The sequence below is a fragment of the Dendropsophus ebraccatus genome, chromosome 11, assembly GCF_027789765.1.
Source record: "Dendropsophus ebraccatus isolate aDenEbr1 chromosome 11, aDenEbr1.pat, whole genome shotgun sequence".
Taxonomy (NCBI): Eukaryota; Metazoa; Chordata; class Amphibia; order Anura; family Hylidae; genus Dendropsophus; species Dendropsophus ebraccatus.
The window spans coordinates 77,769,419-77,796,657 of NC_091464.1; the positions used below are offsets into that span (position 1 = coordinate 77,769,419).

At 42.7% G+C, this 27,239-nt stretch overlaps 1 protein-coding gene across 1 annotated transcript in view; it reads right to left on the minus strand.

Moving 5' to 3' along the window:
• Window positions 1-399: 399 nt before the first annotated feature.
• GRIK1 (glutamate ionotropic receptor kainate type subunit 1) overlaps window positions 400-27,239 on the minus strand; it is a 264,135-nt gene continuing 237,295 nt past the window's right edge. The window contains exons 14-16 of the mRNA XM_069946178.1: window positions 24,082-24,307; window positions 19,231-19,481; window positions 400-811 (exon numbers count right to left, since the gene is read on the minus strand). Of these exons, the coding sequence (XP_069802279.1) occupies window positions 656-811; window positions 19,231-19,481; window positions 24,082-24,307 (633 nt within the window). The 3' untranslated portion in view covers window positions 400-655. The remainder of the gene's footprint in view (window positions 812-19,230; window positions 19,482-24,081; window positions 24,308-27,239) is intronic.

Consider the following 27,239-nt stretch of genomic DNA (forward strand, 5'->3'; position numbering starts at 1 on the left):
TGGTCCCCAGCTGCACATAGCAACCGAAGACCGCGGGCTGCAGAGAGGGCTCACACCGGGAGCCCTCTCTGCTTACCCTTAACGGCCACATGACAGCTATACCCGTCATGCGTTGTTAAGGGGTTAATACAATGTTTCTTTCTGAATAGCATTACCATTTCAAAGAAATGTGTAACTCTGGCTGAAAACGGGGCTCTGAGTCAATGGGGTGAAACTTGGTGGTTTGATTGACAGATCTATTCCTATTTGTAGGGGGGGGGCATTCTTGCTATGTGGCTAGGGCAGCATGAGCTGTAAATAATGCTCATGGTGAGACGTTGTTTCTAGAACAAGCAGCCATGCTGTTTGCAAACTTGCACAACCTCATTAACACTTCATGGCAAAGTACAGACAGAAAAGTGAAAAAACCCAATGTGTTTTTTATTTAGAAAGCACACAGGTTGTTTGTACATGGGGGTGATGGAGTCGGCAGGAGATGCATTGTACAGATTCTCACATGTCTAGTGAGCCCTTCGCTGGATCCCACATCCTCCATGTTGAGTAGATCCTAGATGTTGTTATAAAAATCATGTAAAGAATTTAAAAAAAGGAGACAGAATTCTTTTAAAAAACCCTCGGTACAGTCCCAGCCATTTCTTAAAGTGACATTCAGTGTCTACGCCATTGTCTCTTTTCTGATTATCCGCCTCTGATGACAAGTCAGCATACTGGTGAATGACGATCTCCCCTTGACCTTTGACTTCTTTTTTAGCCTTTTCGGATGTTTTAGCGATATTCCAAGTTCTTCCATTATGGCGTTGAAAGAAAGACACTAGAGATGAAAAAAAAAAAACATGTTATCAGGCACACTTCAGCTCAATCATAGGTTTTATCTTACTGTGTTATTTGGTAAAATAGAAGCGAAAAAAAAAAAAAAAAAAGATTCACTTAAGGAAATGAAACGTGCAATTTTTAGGTAAACGCAAAATGTTGGATTTTTTTATTTCATCTAAGTGGTTTCATTTACAGTCTCCTCATCGTTCGTTCTGTTAAAGGATCTGAGAACCTATATCGGAAGTGTTTTCTATGTGTATCTGTACATAGGAGTACTATGTACTTTGGTGATGGCTGTTTCTTGTATTTTCCAGACCTGCTTTGTCTGGTATGGTTGCTTCTGCAAGTTCAGAGCTCAATGCAAGTAAGTCTGCACGCCAATCTACAAGTTTAGAGCACAGTGCAAGCTAATCTGCAAGTTCAGAGCCCAGTGTAAGCTAATCTGCAAGTTCAGAGCACCGTGCTGGTGAATCTGCAAGTTCAGAGCTTGGTGCAGGTGAATCTATAAGTTCATAGCACCGTGCAAGCGAATCTGCAAGATTTATGCTCAGCGCAAGTAAATCTGCAAGTTCAGAGCTTAATGCAAGTGAATCTCTAAGTTCAGAGCTCAGTGCAAACAAATCCGCAAGTTAGTGTAAGGAAATCTGCAAGTTCAGAGCTTAGTGCAAACGAATCTGCACAATTACTCAAGTTTCATTCTCCCTACTGAACGGCACAAGAATCAGGAAAGACTGTGAAAAAATTGGGTGCAGAACTTAAAGGAGAAGTCCCCAGTAATAAAAAAATGCAGACAGTCTGAAGGGGGGGGGGGGGGGGTTGGAGTATGCGGCCTACTCAGTTTTCTGCTAAAGATGACAGCCGGCTGTTGTGAATGGGACCTGAGAGTGGCCCAATGGAGGCTTGAGGAGGGGCGAGTTCACTTGTTTATTAGTTTCTCACACCCCCTGCCTGCTTGCCATTTTTCTTTTTTTTTTTTTTTATTCCCCTTTAAGAGGTTTTGGCAATTACCAATGAAATCTGAGGAATACCCAAGTTTGATTCCATATTCAGAAGGATTGGGAGGGGGGAGAAAACACCTCTCTTGCCCTTACCCAACGTTGCTGCTGTCCATAAGCCCGGACCAAGACCTGTTTCTGCTTTTAGTACCCTAGGAGCAAGCTGCTTCCCACACCAGGACCACTCTCAGAAAGCAGACTGGTACTTTTTATCAGCTAAGTCTGGCTTCCACGTCTGGATAAGGGATGAAAACCTACAAAGTATTTAGATTCAGCCCTTTGGGTGTCCTTTGGGTTTCTAAAATCTATATAGGACTGTGGTGTAAGCAAATTCAAATGTTTTAAAATGTTCCTATCATAGAAGAAACATAATTGGTCAGCAATAATATTCCATGTGACCCTGCGGACCCTTGAGGCGGTGAGACTGCTCTATACATTGCAGTAGGATGGAGCGTAATGAGAAGATGAGCTCAGAGAAAGATGCTGAACTAGCAGCAGTAATACGGCGAAATATCCATCTGAATATCCCAGCAGATGAGGAGGAATGGGAGCAGATCAGGTGTGGAATAATCAATTACTGCACGTTGCAAAACCTCGTCTCTGACCATTCGCCAATCCTGGCAAAACGGGTCATCTGGTATATAAGCTGGCGCGATGTCAGGATTTTTATTTCACAGCAGAACAGGCTCTGTGAATATTATGTTGCCAAGTAAATCAATATCCCAAACAATACAGTGCCCAAAGCCTACAGAGACGTGTTGTGAAAAGGTATCTGGCAGCGCGATAGACGGGGCGATTATACACAACGCGGGCTGTTAAATGGCTATTAACATAAGAAAGGAAAATGCTGGATGGCGGAAACCACAGTTATACCCTGCGGGCGATCGTGCATAAAAGGGGTCAATGGTGGGAAATGTCATCATTAAGTCTTTCATAATGGCTCATATGCCCCCACTGTATGTATGAAAATGGATTGAGACAGGTACAGGGTGCATTGTGGGTAAGGTGAGATGTTACTTGTTTACTACCGTTCTGACAAAAGACTAGTCGGCAATTGTTTGTAATATACAAAAACTTAGCTGCAAATCATGGCCCCATGGCTGTCCCCTAAAGACACCTAGATTGGTGGTATTATGTTACAGCTAGACACTGATACATGTTCTTTTTTTCTAATGCGTTTCCATTGTCTGATTGTAATTTTTTTTTATGTTTTGTATAGAATTATGGGGGGGGGGGGGGGCTGCTATCTTGCGTTAGCTGTTTTTAACAGCATTTAAAGCGAATGTACCTTTAGGTACATACATCGCTTTGTTTTTCTTTACATGAATAGACTGTCGCCGGCGCTGTCGTCCTTTTTTGAACCGCCGCCCAGTTCCCACGCACATCACTGGTTTATTCCCAAGCACCGGCATGAAGCACTGGAGGTGGGCCGCCCCCCCCCCCCCCCCCAGTGTAATGGAACCCCCTCCTCTCTGTAACACGGCTCTATTAGAATCAATGGAGCTGGATCATAGAGGGGAGGGGAGATCGTCCTACTGAGGGCCGGCCCACCTCCAGGGCTTCATGCCGATGCTTGGGAATAAACCAGTGATGTGAGCGGGAACTGGGCGGCGGTTCAAAACAGGACGACAGCACTGGCATCCCAATGTACCTAGTACATGGGCTTAGACAGCAATGGACATAAATGGGACTCGTTACTAAATATACATTTGTGACCTCTGAAGATGTCATTCCACAGGGAGGGGGAGGCTGAGCTGCGAGCTTCAGCTATTGTCTCTTATTTTTACTATTCATTAATTAAATCAAAGTATTAAGATACAAGGCTAGAGCAGTAGACTAAACCTTTGCACAAGGAGAATACTAAGACTTTTTTTTTAAAGGGGATATCCAGGATTTAAAAAATAAATAACAAGCACAACTACTTTCTTGCAAAAATAGTTCCACTCCTGTCCTCAAAACAGCTCCATTCACTTCAATGCAACTGAGCTGCAGAACCTACACCCAAACTGAGGACAAGAGAGGTGCTGTTTCTGCAAGAAAGAGGCCATGTTTTTCTAACCCCTTTAACTGTGTTTTAAAAAATTTATTTAGCATTGCGCATTTACAATGGACAAGCTCCGAGCTCATCCTCTTCAAAGGCAAAAATTTATCTTTACGGTTAAAACAGTTTCTTGGCCTATTAATAATAAAGGAAAAAAAAAAAAACAATGGTGAGAAGTTTCCTCGGAGTCATCATCTGTTCCTGTGATCACAGCAGGGGGCGGCGACGAGGACTTTGTTAATTTTATCTCCAATTAGCCGATTTTACAGAACGTGTTGCTTTCAGTGTTCTCTATAAAGATGTGTCACACGACGGAGAAGGAGCCATCAAAAAAAATTATTATAAGAAAGACATTAAAAAGGTATCTCTCTATCACTTATTCTACAAAGAGAAGCCTTAGGGCCGTCCCTGGATGCATCCTACACAGATTAACTCTTCTCGGAGGATTTCTCATGTAAGAGCAAAGCTGTAACATTTCATGGGTGAATGGAGAATCTTCATTCGGAGCAATGCCAGTGTCTCTGTGGAAAGCTGGTGGACCATGCCATGTGAGGCGGGCACCTGTTGTGCTGCTTTCAATTAGGTTTATAGCTTTTTGGATGGTACTGATTCTCCTTGTGAAGATCCAGCTGGTAGGAGCAATGATCCCTGGGAAAATAAGTGTTCCAAATAGGCAATAAATTTATTTCTCTACTGCCACCTGTAGGTAGCTATTAGACTTCAGCGCAACTGGAGCATGATCGAGCCTGATCGTTCAGCATTTGATTACCAGAGACCTAGGAAGACCCGGAAAACACATATACAGCCTATTATAGATAGATATAGATAGATTTAAAGTGACACTGTCACCCCCTTTTTGCATTTTGACTGCTCTCCACAGGTGTAAAGGGTAAATGTTACAGCTTTCATTACTTATTTTATATCACACCTCATGGTGCTTGTTCTGGTAAAAAGTCGTTTTTATCACCTGCGGATTGGTATATGTGGGGGGGGGCCTCACGGCCTATGTGCCACATCGCTCTGCCCCTAGCTCCACTTAGTGCCGCCCCAATCAGTGACGCCACATAGGCCCCGCCCCCATTGGAAGGGCCAGCCTAAAGCTCTAGGCTCCACCCCCTAGATTGCCCCACACCAATGGCCGATGAGGGACGGGGCCTATGTGGTGATGATGTCATGGATGGGGCGGGGCTAAGTGGCACTAGGGGCGGAGTAATATGGCACATAGGCCACAAGGCCCCGCCCACATATACCAATCCACAGGTGATAAAAACGACTTTTTACCAGAACAAGCACCATGAGGTGTGATATAAAATAAGTAATGAAAGCTGTAACATTTACCCTTTACACCCGTGAAGAGCAGCCATAATGCAAATAGGGGGTGACCGTGTCAAATACCGAGAATTCAGATTCGGATGAACCTAAGCAGGATCAAGGTTCCCTTATCTCTAATGGTGAAGCTTTAACCAAGGCTTCCACATCTGCTTTTCTAAAGTATGTATCTTATATCTATCTATCTATCTCCTATCCAGGGGCATAGCTAGGATTCACGGGGCCCCATAAATTTTTTTTTAAAGGGGCCCCCCTACGCACAACACAAAGCACTGCGCATATGTGTGTGTATATATATGTATATATATGCTTTACTGCTGGTGCACTGATAACCCCTGAACTCTGCATGGAGCTCTGCACATTTTCCTTTCCTACTTGATTGCACAGCTGGAGAACAGAGGTCAGAGGTTATCAGTGCAGTGAAGGAGAGATCTCTGTCTTCTGCTTGTTAACCCTTTTTTTGTGTTGCAGCATGTAAGTAAGCATTGGGTCACTTACACACTGCAGTACATAAGGGGTAAAGCAGAGAGACACACTCTCTTACCTTTTCCCCTGGGCCCCCCTCCTGCATGGGCCCCATAGCAACTGCCTACCCTGCCTCTATCTCCCTCCTATCTATCTATCTCCTATCTATCTATCTCCTATCTATCTATCTATCTATCTATCTATCTATCTATCTATCTATCTCCCTCCTATATAACTATCTATTTCTATATCTATCACATATCTTTATACCTTATATCTATATAATCGAGTAAAGAAGACAGAGCAGTTTGCAGCTTGCTGGAGTCTGCAGTTATTTCAGCATCTGGTTCATCCTGTATTTTATAGCTGCACAGAAAGTTATTCTATGTCCCTGATTGAGACCTTGGCTGATGCTGGCAGCGAGTTCTTTAATGGACGTTTTGTAGGTTATGGGGTCAGACTTTCCCGGGCAATGGGTGTCAGTTCATTAATCAGCATCTGTGCTGCGCGCACTGTAAAAATGTGCAGCAACGTTTAGGTGGAAATGACTACAGGGGAGCCAGTGTGCTGTATGTGATGACAGATCTTACATGTCCTATGGTGACAAAGTAGAATATATTATTTTTTATTTTATTTTTTTCTGAGACTTATGGTAGGAGGTAACGTGGTGAGTATAGGCTTTAGGAAAAGAGTAATAATGGGGACATAACATTTCTGGGAAATTTAAAGGGGCTTAGAAAAACATGGCAGCCTTTTTCTAGAAACAGCACCTCTCCTGTCCTCAGTTTGGGTGTGGGGTTTTGCAGCTGAGATCTACTGAAGTAAATGGAGCTAAATTGTAATACCACGCACAACCCAAGTACAGAGGTGGTGCTGTTTTTTGCAAGAAAGTAGCTGTGCTTTTTCTTATCTTAGATAACCCCTTTAAAGATGTTTTCTTCTTTTGAGCCTTAGTGTGCGTTCACACGTACAGGATTCACAGCAGATTTGATGGCCCAGATATCAAGGTAACTAAATAACTGAACACAGCATAAAATCTTCCCCATCAAATCTGCTGCAGATCCTGTATGTGTTAATATGTTCCAGGGCCACTCAGCCAGTCAGTGGCTGTAGCCAGGTCCCACCTCTGTCGCTGATTGGCTGAGTGGGCCTTGAACATAACGTCCTAGGTCCCCTCTCAAACCTAGAAGTGCCCAGGGTACAGAGGACCGGAGCAGGCACCAGCACTGGAGCCGGGGAGATAAGTGTGTCATTTCTTTATTCCTCCTGTTCGGACTTCTTCCTTAGTAGAGGTCATGCAAAGCTCAAAAGGTAAATTTCTGGCTGTTTGCTTGCACTTAATTATATGAATGTATAACTGTATGCCCTAAGCTCTATAGTTCCCCCTAGTGGTGGCTGCTGGTATCATTTATCTCTATTCTGTAAATAATGTAGGCATTGATAATACCGCCTTCCTCTCTAGCTGTAAGTGGTGTAGGCACAGACAGTACTGTCTCCTTGTCTCTCCATTTAAATGAATCAGCCATAGACTTGTCTACATGTTGACCTGTAAATTATGTATTCTTAGACAGTACTAGTTCACACCTCACTGTCAATTATGTATGTACAGATAGTCCTGCTTTCCATTCTTTCTCTATATATGTTTATGATATAGCTGCACTGTCTTTCCCTGTCTTTCCAACTGTCTTTCCAACCTTTGTCTAATTCTCTTGAATTAAACAAAGGTTGGACAGGCTCTTTGTCTCTCTGTACGTTAAAGGGGTTGTCCAGCAAAAATATTTTTCTTTCAAATCAACTGGTGTTAGAAAGTTATATAGATTTGTAATTTACTTATATTTAAAAATCTTAAGTCTTCCTACACTTATTAGCTGATGTATGTCCTGCAGGAAATGTTGTTTTATTTTCAGTCTGACACAGTGCTCTCTGCTGACATCTCTGGCCAAGACAGGAACTCTGTCTCAGTTTTTTATGAATTCCCATAGAAAACCTCTCCTGCTCTGGGCAGTTCCTGTCTCGATCAGAGGTGTCAGCAGAGAGCACTGTGTCTGAATGAAAATAAAACATTTCCTGCATGACATATAGTAGCTGATAAGTACGGAAAGACTTGAGATTTTTAAATAGAAGTTAATAACAAATCTATATAACTTTTTGGCACCAGCTGATTTGAAAGGAAAAGATTTTCGCTGGATAACCCCTTTAAGCAGCCTTAGTACCACTTCTCTGTCTCAGTAACTCTGTCTCCCTGCACATAATCTAGTCTAAAGGTCCCCATACTCCTTCAATTACTGAAGGCCAACCAATCGCTCAGCCATCAGTTATCTTTTCCGTCTGACCGCCACCCTCCCCATACACAGGAACATTTGGCACAACCGAGTGTTCCTATGTTCTCTATGGGGAAGGGGGGGAGGGTATTTCTCCCAGGACAAAAGGGTTGTGCAGTGACTTCCATCAAGCCCGACCAATATCTCCTCTGACTGTCTATCGGTGAATAGGTGGGACAGCCACACAACAAAATAAGGTTTATGGACCTTTAGCCAGAACTCCTTCCCCATATTTCACTATAAATTATGCAGGCACAGATAGTGCTGCCTAGTTGCCTAAACTTCCCGACAGAGGAGTCTGAGAAGTAACATGGATTTCAATACATTCTAATGTAAAAGAGATGATGCATCAGTCTTGTTTTTTTTTATAGGGACACCGTGTCCTGTACCTCTAAAGGCCTTACTATCAAATGTCTGCTCTGCATGTTCTATATGTTCGGCAAGATTACTTGAGAAAGTAAACCTTTTGATGCCGGCGCTCCGATTTGGTTTGGTTCACTGGAGGCTGAAGCAGAGTTATCTGTAGCCGGCTTACGAGTAGAGAACATTTCATCCTCTAATTCCACAGTAAATGTGGCTGAGGTCATGCAGTATGGAGCGAGGTTACAATAGAAAGCAATACAACGTATTAAAGAAACAAGCAATGAAAAATAAAATGTGAAAGGTTATTGGGAATAAGCTGGATGGGGGTGTTAAGATCACCAGAGGAGATAGAATCTGTAATGTTCTCAATTGCGTAACGTGTCTGAAATGTCATACACAACGCTCCGGGAGTATGAAGTATATGTCATATAGAGGAGAAGTGCACGTATGGAATTTTAAGAAGAGAATAAACACGTAGCAGGTCTCATGGGTTAGAAATGTAGCTCCTCAACCAAGCCTACATCATAGATATTGTTGAGTGGAAATCCTGAATTGTAGCTGTATCTATGTTTTCCAGGACTCCCTAGGGCTGCTTCCAGCTTCTGCAGCCGCGGGGGAGTCAAATGCAGAGTGTGAGTTCAGAGAAAGTTGACAAACCCTAACAGTTCGGCATTTCTGCTCAACAAGACTCAGACTGGCACCACGTAAGCGCAAGCGCTCCGGTGGACCACCAGGACCACCAGGTAGTGCTCAATCGTGAACAAAGATATCTAGGTAATGCAAGTATGGAGGAAGAAGATGGCATTCACTGACAGGGTATGATCATCTGGCTTTATTGAACATCTGAGGATCGGGGGAGGAAGAAGTCGACTCCTTCCTCCCCTGATCCTCAGATGTTCAATAAAGCCGGATGATTATACCCTGTCGGTGAGTGCCATCTTCTTCCTCCATACTTGCATTACTCATAGACTGCTGTAGTCAGAGGGTGCTCAGACAGTAACCTCCAATCGATGGCACCAGAGAGCAAACTCTCTTCCTTCTGGAGGTGGGCTACTTTGCTTATTTTTTTAAATAATTTAACTTCCTTGCCACTAGTCTTCATGGCTCCACTGTGTTCCTGGTGCAATAACATGTTATCCATACTATCACCATTGTTGACCATAGTTCTGACCCAACGTAGCTACATGGCATGATGACCTTACAGACCTTACTTGATCATGTCAGAGCTAAACCATGAACGTTGAAGACAATGGTGGCAGGATAATTGGGACCTTGAGAGAATTTCAAAGGAAAGTATAAAGAAAAAAACACCAATGGTGAACCCAGTGTCCTGGGACTTTCAGCCATTCCATTTCACACTCATTATGCCAGTTTGGGGGATTTGCTCAAGGAGACACACTACCCCTCTAGTATTATATTAAAAAGAGTGGTACATAATAAGTAGCAGGTAAAAGACAATCAGTGTGGGTCCTCTTTGAATTATTTACCAACAATACAGGCCCATTTTGACTGTATTGGGGCAACATACCCTATGGACCTCCTCCACTGCAGAAGACAATTTCTTTTCTTATATACTAGCAGGCATAGAAAATTACTAGATAATCAGTTCCAATACGATATCATACGAAAACCTCAAGCGAGACATAAGAGGGAAAGAAAAAAAAATGTCTTCACACACTAAGAAGTAAGAAAACTTTCATCTTTAGAATGGAGCAATTTTAAAAAAGGAGAAATTTCACCGTGGTCAAGAATGGTCAAAAGCTTTTAGGTCATGAAGAGGTTAAACACGCTCGGTCAGCGCTGCCTCCTGAGATTCGCTCATCTCTTTTTCTACACAGGAAGCTTTTATAACTGGCGGAGATGATAAATGTGCCGGATCTTTCTAACAAGGAGCCAGCACTTAGACGTGAGCGTTGCACCAGCCGACTTTCCCACTGTAGGCAGCAATTACATGTGACCTTTCACAGATCAACACAACCTTTCCATTTGTTTTCTAAAATTGATCCACATTAAGATTTTCTTTCTAGTGAGCCGAGGACTGATATAAGATGAATCTGATCCCTGCCCTTTCATTGGTTGGTTATTAAAAGGAATATAACCGAGAGGAGCCGAGATAATGGAGGATGTCCACAATGACTTCAGGAAACCTTTAGCAAATATCACTTTATCCTATTTCTGTGCAGAACATATAAGAATCTTCTAGAAAAGAGAGGTCCAGGCTGATGTAGGCACTATGACCAAGGGTGTGGCAAATAACCATAGGCCCCCCATAGCAACACATAACCACATTGGGGTTCAGGGCAAGAAAAGCCTTCAATATGTAGTCTCTATAATGCAAGGGAGCAATATAGACTGTGATGTCAGAATAAAGGGATGATAAACACAGTGATGTCACAGAACCAGAATAATGCAAAGTGTGGGGATGATGACCACAGTAATGTCAAAGTAAAGTAATGATAAATACAATGATGTCACATTGATGTGATGTCACTGCTTACTGTGATGTCTGAGTGCAAGGATAATAACCACTGTGATGTCACTGTAATAATACTCACAGTGATGTCAACAAGCAAGAATAATACAAAAAGTGATGTCACAGAACAGGAATAATACAGAAAGTGATGTCACAGAACAGGAATAATACAGAAAGTGATGTCACAGAACAGGAATAATACAGAAAGTGATGTCACAGAACAGGGATAATACACACAGTGATGTCACAGAACAGGCATAATTGTGGTATCCTACTGCAGGTGTTGCTATCTTTAACACCCCTTGTAAAAGTCCGTACTTGTTTGTGGTCTTGTCACAGCTATAGTGTTACCAGAGATGACCACTAGATGTCGCTGTATCGTATAACTAAGGTCTAGAACAGTGCTTCTCACCAGTGAGGCGTCCCCTAGTTGTTGGTGAGGCCCAACTGGGGAGGCAGTTTGCACAAAAGTGACTATAATCTGCACAGTCCTTTTGCTGTGTACAACTATCTCCATTTTAGCAACATTATTATTTGCTTTATTAGTATCTAGAGCTTGGGAGATAGGTGAAAGGTAGCCCTAGCATAATTTTCAGCTTTTAAATGAACTTTCACCACAGATAGTGAGGCCCAGGCACCCTCTTGGTCAGTCTGGTGAGGTCCAGGCATTGCCTTCGTCTGTTGGGTGAGGCTCCAGTAAAAAAAATTTGACAAGCACTGGTCTAGAAGCTGCACAGCTGAAGCATCCTAAAGGGTTATTGTTTGTGTAAGTCCCAGATTCTGTTAACCAGTAGGATTTCTCCTTTCCTATTCTCTCTTTTCTATCCCGTTTCTCTATTGCACTCTTTCCACCCAACCACAGCGCATCTTACACGCTGGTTAGGAAGTTAGTCCCTTGGATGAAGGAGGAGTCTTAGCTGAGCTTTGGTGGAGAAAGGACACAACACAGATAGCTCTCCACTGTGGTACTACCTGGGCACTTGCCCTCTGCCAGGTCCCCTCTACAAGTCAGTCTTAGTCAGCACCACGCATGGGTAGGACGCAGAACAGAGCCTTCTAACAAACCTTTTTCTTGAAGCACCACACACGCTGTGTGATGCAGTGCTAAACCCTTCAGGAGAGGACTAGCCAACAGATAACCTCAACCCATGCTGAGGACTAGGAGTAACTACAGTGCAGGACAGTGTCCACAAAAGGGCCAAAGAGCTAGGAACTGATCCGGGTGAAGCAAATTTACGTAAAGTCCATCTCGCAGGTGTATTTAGGAAATCTCAACCATTCTGGTCATGCCAGGTAACAGGGTCTGGGGCCTGTGTCACCCATTGTTACGGTTGCGCCAACGCTAGTGGGCATCAAGTGGTGTGAAGACTATAGGAAAGGCCAAAACACAGGCACAGGTTGTTTCTTCTACTTGAGTTGAGACTGTCACGGCACCCTCCTCTCTACTACACTACCTCAGTACAACCTTATCAACTCTACTACATCCTACTCAGCACTTATCACACAGATCTGGTGGTTCTATATTCGTGTATTTATTGGAACTGTATCAAGTGTATGTCAAGATCCGTTGTATTACCTGCTGCACATTTACAAGTAGTAAACCAAGTCAATGTTATCAACTGAGTCTGTGATTACCCGCTACCACCTGCACAGCATATACACTGCAACCTTGGGACATTTCCCCTTTCTGTTCGTGGCGGGTCCTACTACTATTCGGGAGGGTCATTACACCGCTCTGACCACCTGTGACTACACTATCCCAAAGGACCCTCCAGCAACCCGACAGGACCCTGACCACAGGGGAAAAGGGTACAACCGGCCTTACACTCAAAAAGCAGGCGTGCCATCACACCTGTGTGCCCACCAGGCACTGGCGTCATGTGACAAAACCCTAAGGTCCGGCTGTATCTCGGCCATCCACCACAAGTAGTAGCGTCAAACTTCCATCTAGCAAGTGACCGGCCGTCCCACCGCTACAACATTATCTGGGGGTTACCGTATAATACACACAGTGATGTGAACAAACAGAGATAATACAGGAAGCGATGTCACAAAAACAGGGATAATGAACAGAAGGATGTCACAAAGACGGAGATAATGCACACAGTGATGTCTCAGAGACAGGGATAATGCACACAGTGATGTCTCAGAGACAGGGATAATGCACACAGTGATGTCTCAGAGACAGGGATAATGCACACAGTGATGTCACAGAACAGGGCTAATACACAGTGATGTCACAGTACAGGGCGAGTACACACAGTGATGTCACAAAGACAGGGAAAATGTACACAGTGATGTTACAGAATAGACATATTAAACATTGTGAAGTCATAGTACAGGGAAAATGCACCGTGGGATAATATAGCGCATGGCTTATAAACAAAAGGTCACAGTACAGAAATAATACACAAAGTGATGTCACCAAACAGGCATAATGAACAAAGTGATGTAATAGAAAAGGATTAATGCACACAGTGATGTCACAGTACAGGGAGAGTGTGCACCATGAAATGTCCCCATGTACGCTGTGACATCAGTATGCATCAATGGAGGGAACTCATTTTCTATGATGTCACAGACCAGGAATAATGCAGAGAGCAGAGCTCTTACACAGTGACTTCTCTTTCTGCCTAAACGTTATTATAAATAATTTGTTGCATAATTCACACATATACATTGCGGCTGCAGAACTAGACGCCGCCTATGGCACCAAAAATACTGAACATTTGCATGGCTCTGGGGACACACCTTTCATGTACATTATACTGTATGTATAGAGGGTTGTGTCCGTATTCCTCTTTCCTCTCGAAGCAATTTGCCACAGTCTAATTCCGTGGAGAGAGTGGTTCCTGACGTGGAGTTGGATGGGTGAGTGGGTTTACATTGCAGCCCATAAAAGAAACAAAAGGCCTTTGCATGCAAAAGGAATGGAAGAGAGAAACATGCATAAATAATAATAGGCATAACAATAATAACATGGCAATGATAGTATAAATAACATAGAATGAATTCCCAACTATGAGGCTACAGAAAGAATGAACATAAATGCTACACGTGCAAAAAATCCAAAAATACATCATCAATCCAAATAAAAGTAATAAAATACACTCATTGACAAAAAAATCTCATTGCTGCAAGTCGTGTAGTTATGTCTCAGGCAGATATATAACTGGGTCCTGCAACACGAGAGTGTACTGTAGAAGTGCTTCCCCTGTCATCCTATTAGTGGGCCCTCAGAGGATACTTTGGGGTAGTGTACCTCTTCAGTAGTGACTGCTAGACAAGATGCGCTTGCATCATTTTACAGAGTTGACAGACTTTTAGAGGGGAACATCACTGGGCTGAGATGCAGGATGGTGGTTTTAAAGAATTGCCCACCATCTAGGCCATTCTGATCAAGGTGTTAGGAGATGTTATGGGGGCACACATGGCGAACAAGCTTCAGGTGGCCCAGAGAGATCACCAGTATAAAGGATTGTTTGACCGCACCTACAGTGTCCTTGTCCACCACCCAGACACAGGTAGTCCCTTCATTACACCCTAACATCTTAGCAGAGGAAACTTTGGTGCCACAGCCCCCATTATGTGTCATTGTCAGCAGTCACCAGAGAAACGTAGAAGATTGTCGGCAGAAAAAAGATCACCTAGTTCATCTAGTCTGCTGTTTTAGTATTCCCTTTATCTTAGAATAGATAAAAGTATATCCCAGGTAGGTTTCTATTCTGTTATTGTGCATTTACCAACCCCATCTGCTGGAAGTTTGTTCCAAGCATCTACTACTCTTTTAATAAAGGAATATTTGAACCTTATTTAGTCCATTAACTTATTTAACCCTTTGAGGACCAGGCCCAAAATGACCCAGTGGACTGTGCAAATTTTGATCTTAGTGTTTTCGTTTTTCCTCCTCCCCTTCTAAGAGCTCCAGCACTCTCAGTTTTCTATCTACAGGCCATGTAAGTGCTTATTTGTTACAGGAATAGTTTTACTGTGTAATGGCGTCTTTCATTTTACCATAACATGTATGATGGAATCCCAAATATATTATTTATGAAGATATAAATAGGTGAAATCGTAAAAAGAATGCAATATGGTAACGTTTGGGGGGTTCCTGTGTCTACGTAATACACTATATGGTAACAGCTACATGATACCATTACTCTATAAGTCAGTCCCAACACAACCGTATGCAGGTTACACAGATTCTCTAATGTTATAAATATTTTTTGGCAATTAGTTATTAATAAAATGGGTCTATTGTGACGCTTATAACAGTTTTATTTTTTCACCTACAGGGCTGAATGGGGTGTAATTTTTTCCGCCATGATCTCTAGTTTTTATTAATACCATATTTGTGAAGATCGGATGTTTTAATTACTTTTTATTAATTTTTATTTATATAATGTAACATAAAATCGGATATTCGCGCACTTTTTTTCCCTCTTTTCGTGTACGCTGTTCACCGTTCGCAATGACGGTTGTTATATTTTAATAGATCGGACAATTACACACGCTACACGCTACTTATATAATGGGAAATGGGGGTGATTTAAACTTTTATTGGGGGAGGGGTTTTGGGGTTGTGTGTTGGTGATTTAAACTTTTCTTTTTTTTATACATTTTAAGTCTCTTTGGAGGACTTGTACATTACAATACTTTGACTTCTACACTGATGATTGCTATGCCATAGGCATAGCATTGATCAGTGTTATCGGCGCTCTGCTCATTAAGCCTGCCTGTGCAGGCTCAGTGACCAGAGCGCCGATCGGACCGCACGGAGGCAGGTGAGAGACCTCCGGTGGTCCGTTTTAACGATCGGGACCCCCGCAGTCACACTGCGGGGGTCCCGATCGGTAAGTGACAGGGGACTCCCCCTGTCACTTACACTTAAACGCAGTGGTCGCAGCGTTTAAGGAGTTAATGGCACGCTGCAGCACGATCTCTGCAGCGTGTCATTACCGGTGAGGTGCCGGCTGCTAATTGCAGCCACCCCCCACCTGCTATGAAGCGCGCTCTGGAGCTTCATAGCACAGGAAGTACCGGTACGTCCAGAGTCGTCTGGTCACAGACTTCCAGGACGTACCGGTACGTTCTAGGTCGTCTAGGGGTTAAAGGTTTTCTTCATGTCCCCCCTTTCCCTTCTTTCCTCCAGACTATACAAATTCAAATGCTTAAAGTGTCACTGTCGTGAATTTTTTTTTTGCAGAAATCAATAGTCCAGGCGATTTTAAGAAACTTTGTAATTGGGTTTATTATCCGAAAAATGCATTTTTATCATGAAAAAGCAGTTTGAAGCTCTCCCCCCTGTCTTCATTGTTCTCCTATGGAGAGAGCTAAAGAGAAGACCAAAACAGGACAACAAAGAGTTAATGTACAAATCCCTCACGGGATATCTGCTGTGACAGTCACCAGTGACCCGTCTGAGCTCGGATTACAGCTGTCACCCAGCTCCGTGCCTCCGTGCCTGCCGGCTAACTCCCTCCTCCCCCCTCCCCTCTCCCTAGAACAGAAAGGGTACGTCTCCTGCAACAAGTCACAATTTTCAGATTTTTCAGAGTGGATGAAAAAGAGGAAGGAGGGGGGGACCTGGGAAAAGGCTTTTTACATGCAGATAATATGCAAAACAAGAGTCCGTGGAGCCTCAGTTACGAGTCTCAAAACACGGGATAGCCAGATATCTCTAGCCTGTTGCCAACGGGGTGCCTCCATGATGGGGAGAGCACCACACCACCCTGATAAATAACCCCTTAAGTCCCACTCGGTTGCGAGTATTGGAACATAGACAGGGAAACAACAGGGTGGCCCCTTTTGTCAATGTCTAACTCAAGGTGCGAGTATTGCGATCATGACAAGGGCTTGCAAAGGCAGGCTTCCACCCACAGACAGCCGTTTCGGGGTTTTTGCCCCTCGTCAGTGTGGGGTAGGATTCTGGCTAGTTAGAAACGGCTGTCTGTGGGTGGAAGCCTGCCTTTGCAAGCCCTTGTCATGATCGCAATACTCGCACCTTGAGTTAGACATTGACAAAAGGGGCCACCCTGTTGTTTCCCTGTCTATGTTCCAATACTCGCAACCGAGTGGGACTTAAGGGGTTATTTATCAGGGTGGTGTGGTGCTCTCCCCATCATGGAGGCACCCCGTTGGCAACAGGCTAGAGATATCTGGCTATCCCGTGTTTTGAGACTCGTAACTGAGGCTCCACGGACTCTTGTTTTGCATATTTAAATTTTTGGGGGCATCAGTGGAGACTCTTGATTGAGTACTTCATTGGAATTTTTTTTCGCTGTTCTCCTTGAGTTCAGTGATTACTGTGTTTTGTTACATGCAGATAATGTCAGATTTGGCTAATAAACCCAATTACAAAGTTTCTTAAAATCGCCTGGACTATTGATTTCTGCAAAAAAAAAAAAACGACAGTGACTCTTTAAGTCATTCCCTACATATTTTATGCTTCACATCTTTCACCATTTTTGTCTCCTGTCTTTGGACCTGTTCTATTTTATCAATATCTTTTTTGTAGGTGAGGTCTCACACACAGTATTCCAGATGTGATGTCACTAGAGCTCTATAGATCACACTCTCCCTCTTCCTATACCTATAGCTATACAGCCCAGCATTGCTTTCCCCACCGCCAGGCTGCACTGGTGACTCATTGTAAGGTGTTCGCAATCACTACCTCTAAAGCCTTGTCTTCAGAAGTCTTCACTAACAAGGTACTGCCGATATGATACTCAGAGAGAGTATTCCTCCTCCCCAAGTGCATTATATTACATTTAAAAACATTAAACTGCAGTTTCCTTTTTTTAACCACTTATCTAGTAAAGCTAAATCATTTTCCATATCACTGACACCTCCAGGAATATCAACACTATTGCACACTCGTGTGTCATCAGCAAACAGACAAACCTTACCTGCCAAACCTTCTCGATTTCAATAACCTTACCTACCAAACCTTCTCCTATGTCACCATCCTTACCTACCAAACCTTCTCCTATATCACTATCCTTACCTACCAAACCTTCTTCTATATCACTATCCTTACCTACAGTACCAAACCTTCTCCTATGTCACTATCCTTACCTACCAAACCTTCTCCTATGTATCTGTCCTTACCTACCAAACCTTCTCCTATATCACTATCCTTACCTACCAAACCTTCTTCTATATCACTATCCTTACCTACAGTACCAAACCTTCTCCTATGTCACTATCCTTACCTACCAAACCTTCTCCTATGTCACTATCCTTACCTACCAAACTTTCTCCTATGTCACTAACCTTACCTGCAAAAAACCTTCTCCTATATCACTAACCTTACCACCAAACCTTCTCCTATGTCACTAACCTTACCAAACCTTCTCCTGTTACACTTACCTTACCTACCAAAACTTCTTCTGTGTCACTAACCTTACCTACCAAACCTTCTCCTATGTCACAATCCTTACCTACCAAACCTTCTCCTATGTCACTAACCTTACCTACCAAACCTTCTCTTATGTCACTAACCTTACCTACCAAACCTTCTCCTATGTCACTATCCTTACCAACCAAACCTTCTCCTATGTCACTATCCTTACCAACCAAACCTTCTCCTATGTCACTAACCTTACCTGCAAAAAACCTTCTCCTATATCACTAACCTTACCAACCAAACCTTCTCCTATGTCACTAACCTTACCTGCAAAAAACCTTCTCCTATATCACTAACCTTACCAACCAAACCTTCTCCTATGTTACTAGCTGTACCTACCCAACCTTTTTCTATGTCACTAGCTGTACCTACCAAACTTTCTCCTATATCACTATCCTTACCTACCAAACCTTCCCCTATATCACTATCCTTACCTACCAACCCTTCTCCTATGTCACTAACCTTACCTACCACACCTTCTCCTATGTCACTAACTTTACCTACCACACCTTCTCCTATGTCGCTAACCTTACCTACGAAACCTTCTCCTATGTCACTAACCTTACCCACCAAACCTTTTCCTTTGTCACTTACTGTACAAACATATTAAAAAGTATACTGTGCACAGTGGTTTGTATGCAGTGGTGTCTGAGAGAGAAAAAACAAACCTAGACTGATGAGCTTCGGTTGGAGTATGGAGCCTTGTTTTTGTCAATGAGTGAATTTGCAAATGCAATGGTACATGCAGGGTTATCAGTGGCACTTTAAGAAAAAAGGGGAAGGAGGAGAAAAACAAACAAACTTCGTAATGTAGAAACATTACTCACCAATGGCAAGGGTATATTAGCAAACCCCAAACCCTATCACAATATGAACACATCTCTCTTTATAAAATAACATTTGGAAATAGTTAAATATTTCATCCTCTTTATTCATTTACATTCTTAACACAATAATGTACACACAATACCAGACAATGGAAGGTATCCCCCCCCCATTTATATAGAAAATCCCATCCTTACCTGTTCTATATCACTATTTTTCCTGGATTTATAAATAAATTCTCCAATGGCCACAAAGACCGACAGAACGAGCCCCGCGGCGAGCACTATGAAGATGCCACCAATGTTCTCCACTCCTAAGGCGCTGGCTTCTTTGCTGTCTTCTTCTGGACAGCCATTGCCCCTCCACCACTTCTCCTTCATCATATGTAACTTTCCTTCCTCTTGTAGTTGGAGAATAGCAATGGTTATTTTGTCCCTGTATGGAGAACCTGGAGGGATATTAAAGGAAAAGATCACAGAACTGTAGGGTATTGCACCTCAGCCTCTAATAGCTGAGCCACAATGCCAGACCTAACTCACAGGCTGCTGTGCCCCATTTCTAAAAGAAAGTAACCATGTCTATCTAATCCTGTGCAACCCCTTTATTGGTACTTCTTCTAGAATTCCCAGTTTTAAGGGACCAGAGGCAGGGGCATACATACAATCCAAAGGGAACCAATAGCAATAGTCATAGTTTTATTTTCTTATATTATATTTAAGAGAATCTAGCCTGAGTTTTGGGCATTTGAACCCACTTATATGGTGAATAAGCCAAGATTACCCTGCTCAAAGCCCTTCTATTATCTCCCAATCTGAAGCACCATTCCCGAGATATAGGCAAAAACACAATTATGCAAATGTCCTGGTCTGGTGCACTGGGGGCTGTCCAGAGCTTGGCCACTCTTAAGTGGTCTGCTCTGAAGATTTCAGGGCTGAGTACTAGTAGAGTATTGTTGTACCTGGTTAGCCATAGAAATCAGTAGAATAGAGAAGAAATCAGGCGATACCTTTTAGAGGTTAATTGAGTATATTTGATTGTAAGTTTTAGAGAGTCTACCTCCCTTTGTCAGACAAGATGTTATACAGAACTGAAATAATCACAGACTTATATACACACTAGACAGATCTCATCAAAGGGTTTTAGGAAACTTTAGAAATAACAAAATGCAATATACACAGGGTCTGCTATTCACAACAGGTCAATAAACTATAGCTCATGAGGCGTGATAAGAGGATGGTAAGCTCTTGTATAGGCAGAGACTCACACCGCTTAAATATGAACAACGGCCGGACAGATCTCCCTGTGGCTGCCCATTTCTCCAGAGAGGGACATACAGGGCTGCGGGGTAAGGTCTTAAGGGGACATTTTAAGACACAAAGAGAAAGAAGGGAATGGGAATATAAACTAATGCTCAAATTTAAAACTTTGCAACATGGTCTCAATATTCATACCAGCTTCATGTCGGCCTATGTGTGACCTGTTCTGGCTATGAAGACCATTAGTTGCTATTAGGCCAATAATCTGAAAACAATCAGATAGCAACAAGAGCTTACCATCATCTTGTCACACCTCACGAGTTTTAGTTTATTGACCTGTTGTAAATAGCAGACCCTGTGTATATTGCATTTTGTTATTTTTAAAGTTTTTAAAACCCTTTGATGAGCTCTGTCTAGTGTGTATAGGTATGTGATTTTTTTAGTTTTGTATAATAGAGAAGAAATCAGGCGATACCTTTTGGAGGCTAACTGAGTATATACTCTTGTAGTATAGACTCTCGAAAGCTTACAATCAAATATACTCAGTTAGCCTCCAAAAGGTATCGCCTGATTTCTTCTCTATTCTACTGATTTCTATGGCTAACACGGTACAACAATACTCTACTAGCAATTCAGTTTTGTATAACATCATGTCTGACAAAGGGAGCTAGACTCCCAAAAGCTTACAATCAAATATACTCAGTATCATCTAATAGGTATCGCCTGATTTCTTCTCTATTCTAGGGCTGAGTGCTGAAATGTCACTAGAAGGTATAGGAATGAATATGCCCTGTTTATGGGGCTGCGGAGTGGGCAAACATGTGCACTTAGGGGCTTTGGACCATCTTCAGTGCTATAAACAAGGATATTAGCATTATTTTATTTTTACCCATTTTTCGGATCGCATTTTGAGCAGGGTGATCTGTGCTACCATCACCATAACAGTAGGTTAGTAGGCCTGTACCTCATACCTTATTCCCTTTACCTCCCCATTGTTCTCCACCGCACACACCATAATACTCCTCACACTTCACAATCAAAGTGCAAGCAACACCAAGATAGCGTCTTATGGCAGTGGCCAACAAAACAAAACTGCTCCTATATAAGTCTACATGGAAACCGGATAGCTCCTGGATCTGGGGGACAGGTGAAGGCAAACAATAAAGAAAGATGATCCCTTTACTAGAGATGAGCGAACCAGACGGATTTCTGGTTCGTATGAATCAGAAATCTCAGCGGCTGACTCCCGCTGTCTGCCGGCTCCGTGCAGCGGGTAAAAACATCGTAAGGAAAGCCTGGAAAACTGGGATACAGCCATTGACATTGGCTGGTTAGCTCATCTCTACCCTTTACCATGCCAATATCCCACCCAGTTAGGGTTACTTAGTTTTATAAATCTTTCTGCACATCTTTGTTTATTGTATATAACTATTAAAGTCACAATCTGTTCTGGTTCTTCTGCACTTATCCAAAGAAGTCACAATAAGCCATGAACAGTGCCAAAGGTTCACCATTACTGGGTTGTACAATGCCCCCAAAACAACAAGACTGTTTATAAAGTCTCTATCGGGCAATGTCCCACTCCTATTTACTAAACTGCACTTATTTCTCCCCAGACATTGGTTCTGCTTACCGCCCGCAATCTGCATATGACAATATCGCCACCGGACTACTACCGGCCTGCGGCAGATCTCTTGCCTTACCTGGATGCACACTGCATTGTATCAGGAGACGGGGCAAAATTCTACAATACTGGAAGTAACCCATATAGTGTGGATAATACCAAGTTATATCGCCCATGTCTGTATACCCTCCAACCTTGAAGAATTTTCCCTAAGCCATGTAATACCAGAGCAAAAAGCTGTTATTTAGTATCCAGTGACACAGAACACATCATTTTCTATGGAGCTGAAGGAGTTAACAATATGCCCTAATGAATTAGTCCCTTTGGTCAGAGTTTCTCCCCCTGCCATCAATCACGTTCTGCAGTTCTTTATTTTTCTCTTTTTGTCCAAGTGAATAAATCTATTTGTCATTGTGCGCCTGTCACTTGTATTAGCATTTCCTCACAACACTTCCCAGAAACGGTTTATTACGTTAAAAACAGATCGTAATTTATACATCCGCAGAAAAAAACATTCAGGGTCCGGCAAGGATATGTCATTGTCATTCCTATAGCGAAAACAGTTTTATTGCTGCGGAAAACAATAATTTCCTCACCATTGGCAGTCAGAATATACGAACATCACAAAAGCAAGTGAACTTTATATTTATTACTCGCCATTAAGTGACCGAATAGGCCGCATGTAGTACTCTTGTGCCCGTATAATGTAATATAACACAATGGGCCGTACATAAAATGACAAGTGAGCTTGCTTGGGTTTTGATTGCATTGACAGACACAAGTAGCAGAGCTGAATATGACATTCAAAGAGCCACTTAATAGTATTAAAGTTTGTGTCCCTATAGATGGCGTATTGAGTGCTTAATTTGAGCTATAATACCAAGCAAAGCCTGTGGATAAGGGTGGTGCTGTTTCTGGAAGATGGTAGACATGAATTTCTAATGTTAATAGTAGAGATGAGCGAACCTGGAGCATGCTCGAGTCGATCCGAACCCAAACTTTCGATTAGCGGTGGCTGCTGAACTTGGATAAAGCCCTAAGGCTATCTGGAAAACATGGATATAGTCATTGGCTGTATCCATGTTTTCCAGACAACCTTAGTGCTTTATCCAAGTTCTGCAGCCACCGCTAATCAAATACCAAACGTTCGGGCTCGGATCGACTCAAACCCGAACCCGGTTCGCTCATCTCTAGTTATTAGGGAGATTAGGAGAAAGAAAGCCAAGCACTGGATCATTGTGAGGTCTGAACACTAGTGTTGAGCAGATCGGCCAAAATTTTATTACAAATTACAGCTTGTTCCAAGATTTAGTTTTCCGTATTTACAAGGAACATGCTTTCTTAGTGATTTCTTATCATACCGTATGTGTATTGGTAAGTGTTCTGCCAAAGCCGGTTAAACACTAATGCTTGTCATCCCTGGATAGAGCAAACGGAGGCACAACATCAATATCTTCCCACTGACAGTAGCCATAGGCTGAAGAAATGAGGAAGAAAAGTAGAAACTTGGCTAGATTCCCAAGACAACTGCTCATAAAACCTCCAGTATGGAAAGTCAAGTCACTAGAGAAATCTTCGGGAGCTCCATATGTCTCTATATACTGTGCCGCATAGTGGCTCCTGCTGAGGGAACCTTGGTGGCTCTTCTGCATCCATCAGTTTGCTGAGTTGAGGCTTGCAGAGCATGAGGTTGGTATTTATTACAGAGAGGGTCTTATGGGAGACATATGCCACTATTTGCCTGTACATTGGCATATGTTGCAGCGTTCGTCAGAGGTATACATCAGGTGCCCTGTGTACTCGCCCAAAAAAAACATGTACAGTGTTTCCCCATTTGTCCAGGATTGGAGCAAATAATGTTTTGGTTATTGTCTAGCAACAGGCATTGCTAAAGATTTGGTCTATGAGATGTGCCTCAGCTCTATGCACTCGCGGATCATATGTAATACCAGGCCAGGCCACTGGGGGGGAGGGGGAAGTGTTTATAACAACCGTGAATAAGTCCCTCTAGCTTAGCAAAAATAGGATCAGGGGATGAGAACGCAAATATATTTGATACTTTGCTCCACATTTCAACCATGTCTCAATAGGCTGGGGGGAATAAAGCCCCTGGGTCTGTGCAATGGTAATTTTAAGTGTGCCCCAAGTGGTTATTTTGAGTGACTTACCAATAGGTGTGCCTACTCCATAACCTTTGGAGTCAATGAGCCCTCCAATCTGGGTAAGGTTGCAGTTCCGCTGTGTGACGTATTCAATGCTGGTGGACTCCATAAGCAGCGCATAGTCCGTGGTAAGAACCCGCTGGATGCCCTCATCATTGTTCTTCACCAGTGCCGTCTGCTGCCTACTGCTCATAAATGCCCACATCTTCTCATAGGTGGAAATTTTGGATTTCTGGAAGAAAGAAGTAGCTGTGAGCAAAGCATGATGCATGCTTATACAGATAAATAGTCAATACATGTGTCTTTGCTGAGAAAGATACCCCCCATCCTCCTAGGGCTTATGGCCGCCATGTATTACATTCTACTGCAGGGAAAATCTTCGCTGGCTGATAATATCTCATTCACGTCTTTGGTGTTTCCTATGCTGTAAGATAAGGATAATAAATAGCCCGACAACAGACTTTCCTATTTCCTCCCTTCTGATTTACTACAATGTGTGGACTGTCAGTCCATCTATTTCACTATACTATAAAATATCAGTATTAAACTCTTCATCATCACGGCTCCGTGTGTAATCACCAATAAATACACACTATACAGTCATTCCTTGAGTATATGGAGCTGCAGGTGAGAGAGGTCTACTATAAAGAGGCCCCAAAATCAATCAAATTATGGGGAAAGGGAATAATGATAGCAGCAGCAAAGGAAGAGTAGGCTGACCTTGTGGGACGCAGTTTCGCATTCCCTGGGGTTTACTAATCTAATTATAAACGTGTCCAGGTCACTCCCTCCGACAAAATCAACACACTCCTCTTTTGATGCTGCTTTTATTATTCCCATATTTTGACATTTCCAGGTCCTTAGTAATCTAAATATAAATGTGTCTAGGTCACTGCCTCCAACAGGATCAACACACTTTTTCTGCTGCTGTTTTTATTTTTTCCATAGTTTGACATACCACTGGTCTTTACTAATTTAAAGATATATAAGTCTAGGTCACTCCCTCCGACAAGATCAACACACTCTTCTTCTGTTATATCATTCTCATAGTTTGACATTTCCTGGTGGATACTAATCCAATTATAAACGTCCGACAAGATCAACACACTCCTCTTCTGCTGCTACTTTTATAATTCCCATAGTTTGACATTTCCTGGTCCTGGTCCTTACTAATCTAATGTTAAATATGTCAAGGTCACTGCCTTCGACAAGATCAACACACTCTTCTTCTGTTTGTATTATTCCCATATTTTGACATTTCTTGGTCCTTACTAATCTAATGTTAAATATGTCCTGGTTAGGGATGGTCTGAACAGAGTTCGGTTCGGGTTCGTACGAACCCGAACTCTCGGTAATGATTCCCGCTGTCTGCCCGCTCCGTGGAGAGGGTGGATACAGCGGGAGGACCGCCTGGAAAACTGGGATACAGCCATAGCCATAGGCTGTATCACAGTTTTCCAGGCGGTACTCCCACTGTATCCACCTGCTCTACGGAGCGAGCAGAGTGCGGGAATCTGATGCCGAGCATTTGGGTTCATACGAACCCGAACCTCGGCAGTTTCGGACCATCCCTAGTCCTGGTCACTGCTTCACACAAGATCAATATACTCTTCTTCTGCTGCAGCTTTTATCATTCCCATAGTTCGACATTTTCTGGCCCTTACTAATCTGATTATAAATGTGTCCAGGTCACTGCCTCAGACATGATGAACACACTCTGCTTTTATAATTCCCATAGTCTTACATACCACTGGTCCCATAATTTTCCATAGATTGACAATGGCTGGTCCATACAAATTCAATTAAATAAATGTGCCCAGGTCACTGCTTAAACAGGATCAACACACATTTCTTCTGCAAATGCTCCTATCATTCCTATGGGATGATGTTGTCCAATCTTTACTAATCTAATTATTAATGTGCCCAGGTCACTGCCTCCCACAAGATCAATACACTCTTCCTCAGATTATGCTCTAATCATTCCTATGGGATTACATCATGTAATACTCTCTAATCTATTTATAAATGAGCCCAAGCCACTGCCTCCAAGCCAAGCCACTGCCTTTATCATTCCTATGGGATGCCGTTGCCTAATTCTTACTTATATAATTAGAAATGTGCCTCCCACAAGATCAATACACTCTCTTCTGTTGCTTTTATCATTCCCATGGTCTAAACTTGCTTAGTCCTTAGAAATCTAATGATGAATAAGCCCAAATCACTGCCTAATCCTTACTTATCTTGTTACAGATTATGAGAATGTTAAAAGCAGCAGTAAAAGAGTGTACTGATCTTACAGGAGGCAGTGACCTGCTATGCTCAGGCAGCATAGGACAAGAGAAGAGGGGGAATACATGCAGACTTTATGGGAGGCAGTGATGTTATTATGCAGTGTCCCACTGCATGTTTTTTCTTCTTTCTTACACCTACAGTGCTGGTCAAAAGTATTGGCACCCCTGAAATTCTGTCAGATAATACTCATTTTCTTCCAGAAAATGATTGCAATCACAAATACTTTGGTATTAATCTCTTCATTTAATTTGTCTTCAATGGAAAACCACAAAAAGAATTGTCAAGAAGCCAAATTGGATATAATTCTACACCAAACATAAAAAAGGAGGTGGACAAAAGTATTGGCACCCTTAGAAAAATCATGTGATGGTTCTCTAATTTGTGTAATTATCAGCACCTGTTACTTACCTGTGGCACATAACAGGTGGTGGCAATAACTAAATCACACTTGCAGCCAGTTGAAATGGATTAAAGTTGACTCAGCCTCTGTCCTGTGTCCTTGTGTGTACCGCATGGAGAAAAGAAAGAAGACCAAAGAACTGTCTAAGTCCATTTTCAAAGACCTCATGTTCCTGTGTCTACCGTGCACAGTGTCAACAAGAAGTTTAAAGCCCATGGCACTGTGGCTAACCTCCGTAGATGTGGATGGAAAAGAAAAATTGACGAGAGATTTCAACGATTGTGCGGATGGTGGCTAAAGAACCTCGACTACCATCCAAACAAGTTCTAGCTGCCCTGCAGTCCGAGGGTACAACAGTGTCAACCCGTACTATCCGTCGCCGTCTGAATGAAAAGGGACTCTATGGTAGGATACCCAGAAAGACCCCACTTCTGACCCAGAGACATAAAAAAGCCAGGCTGGAGTTTGCCAA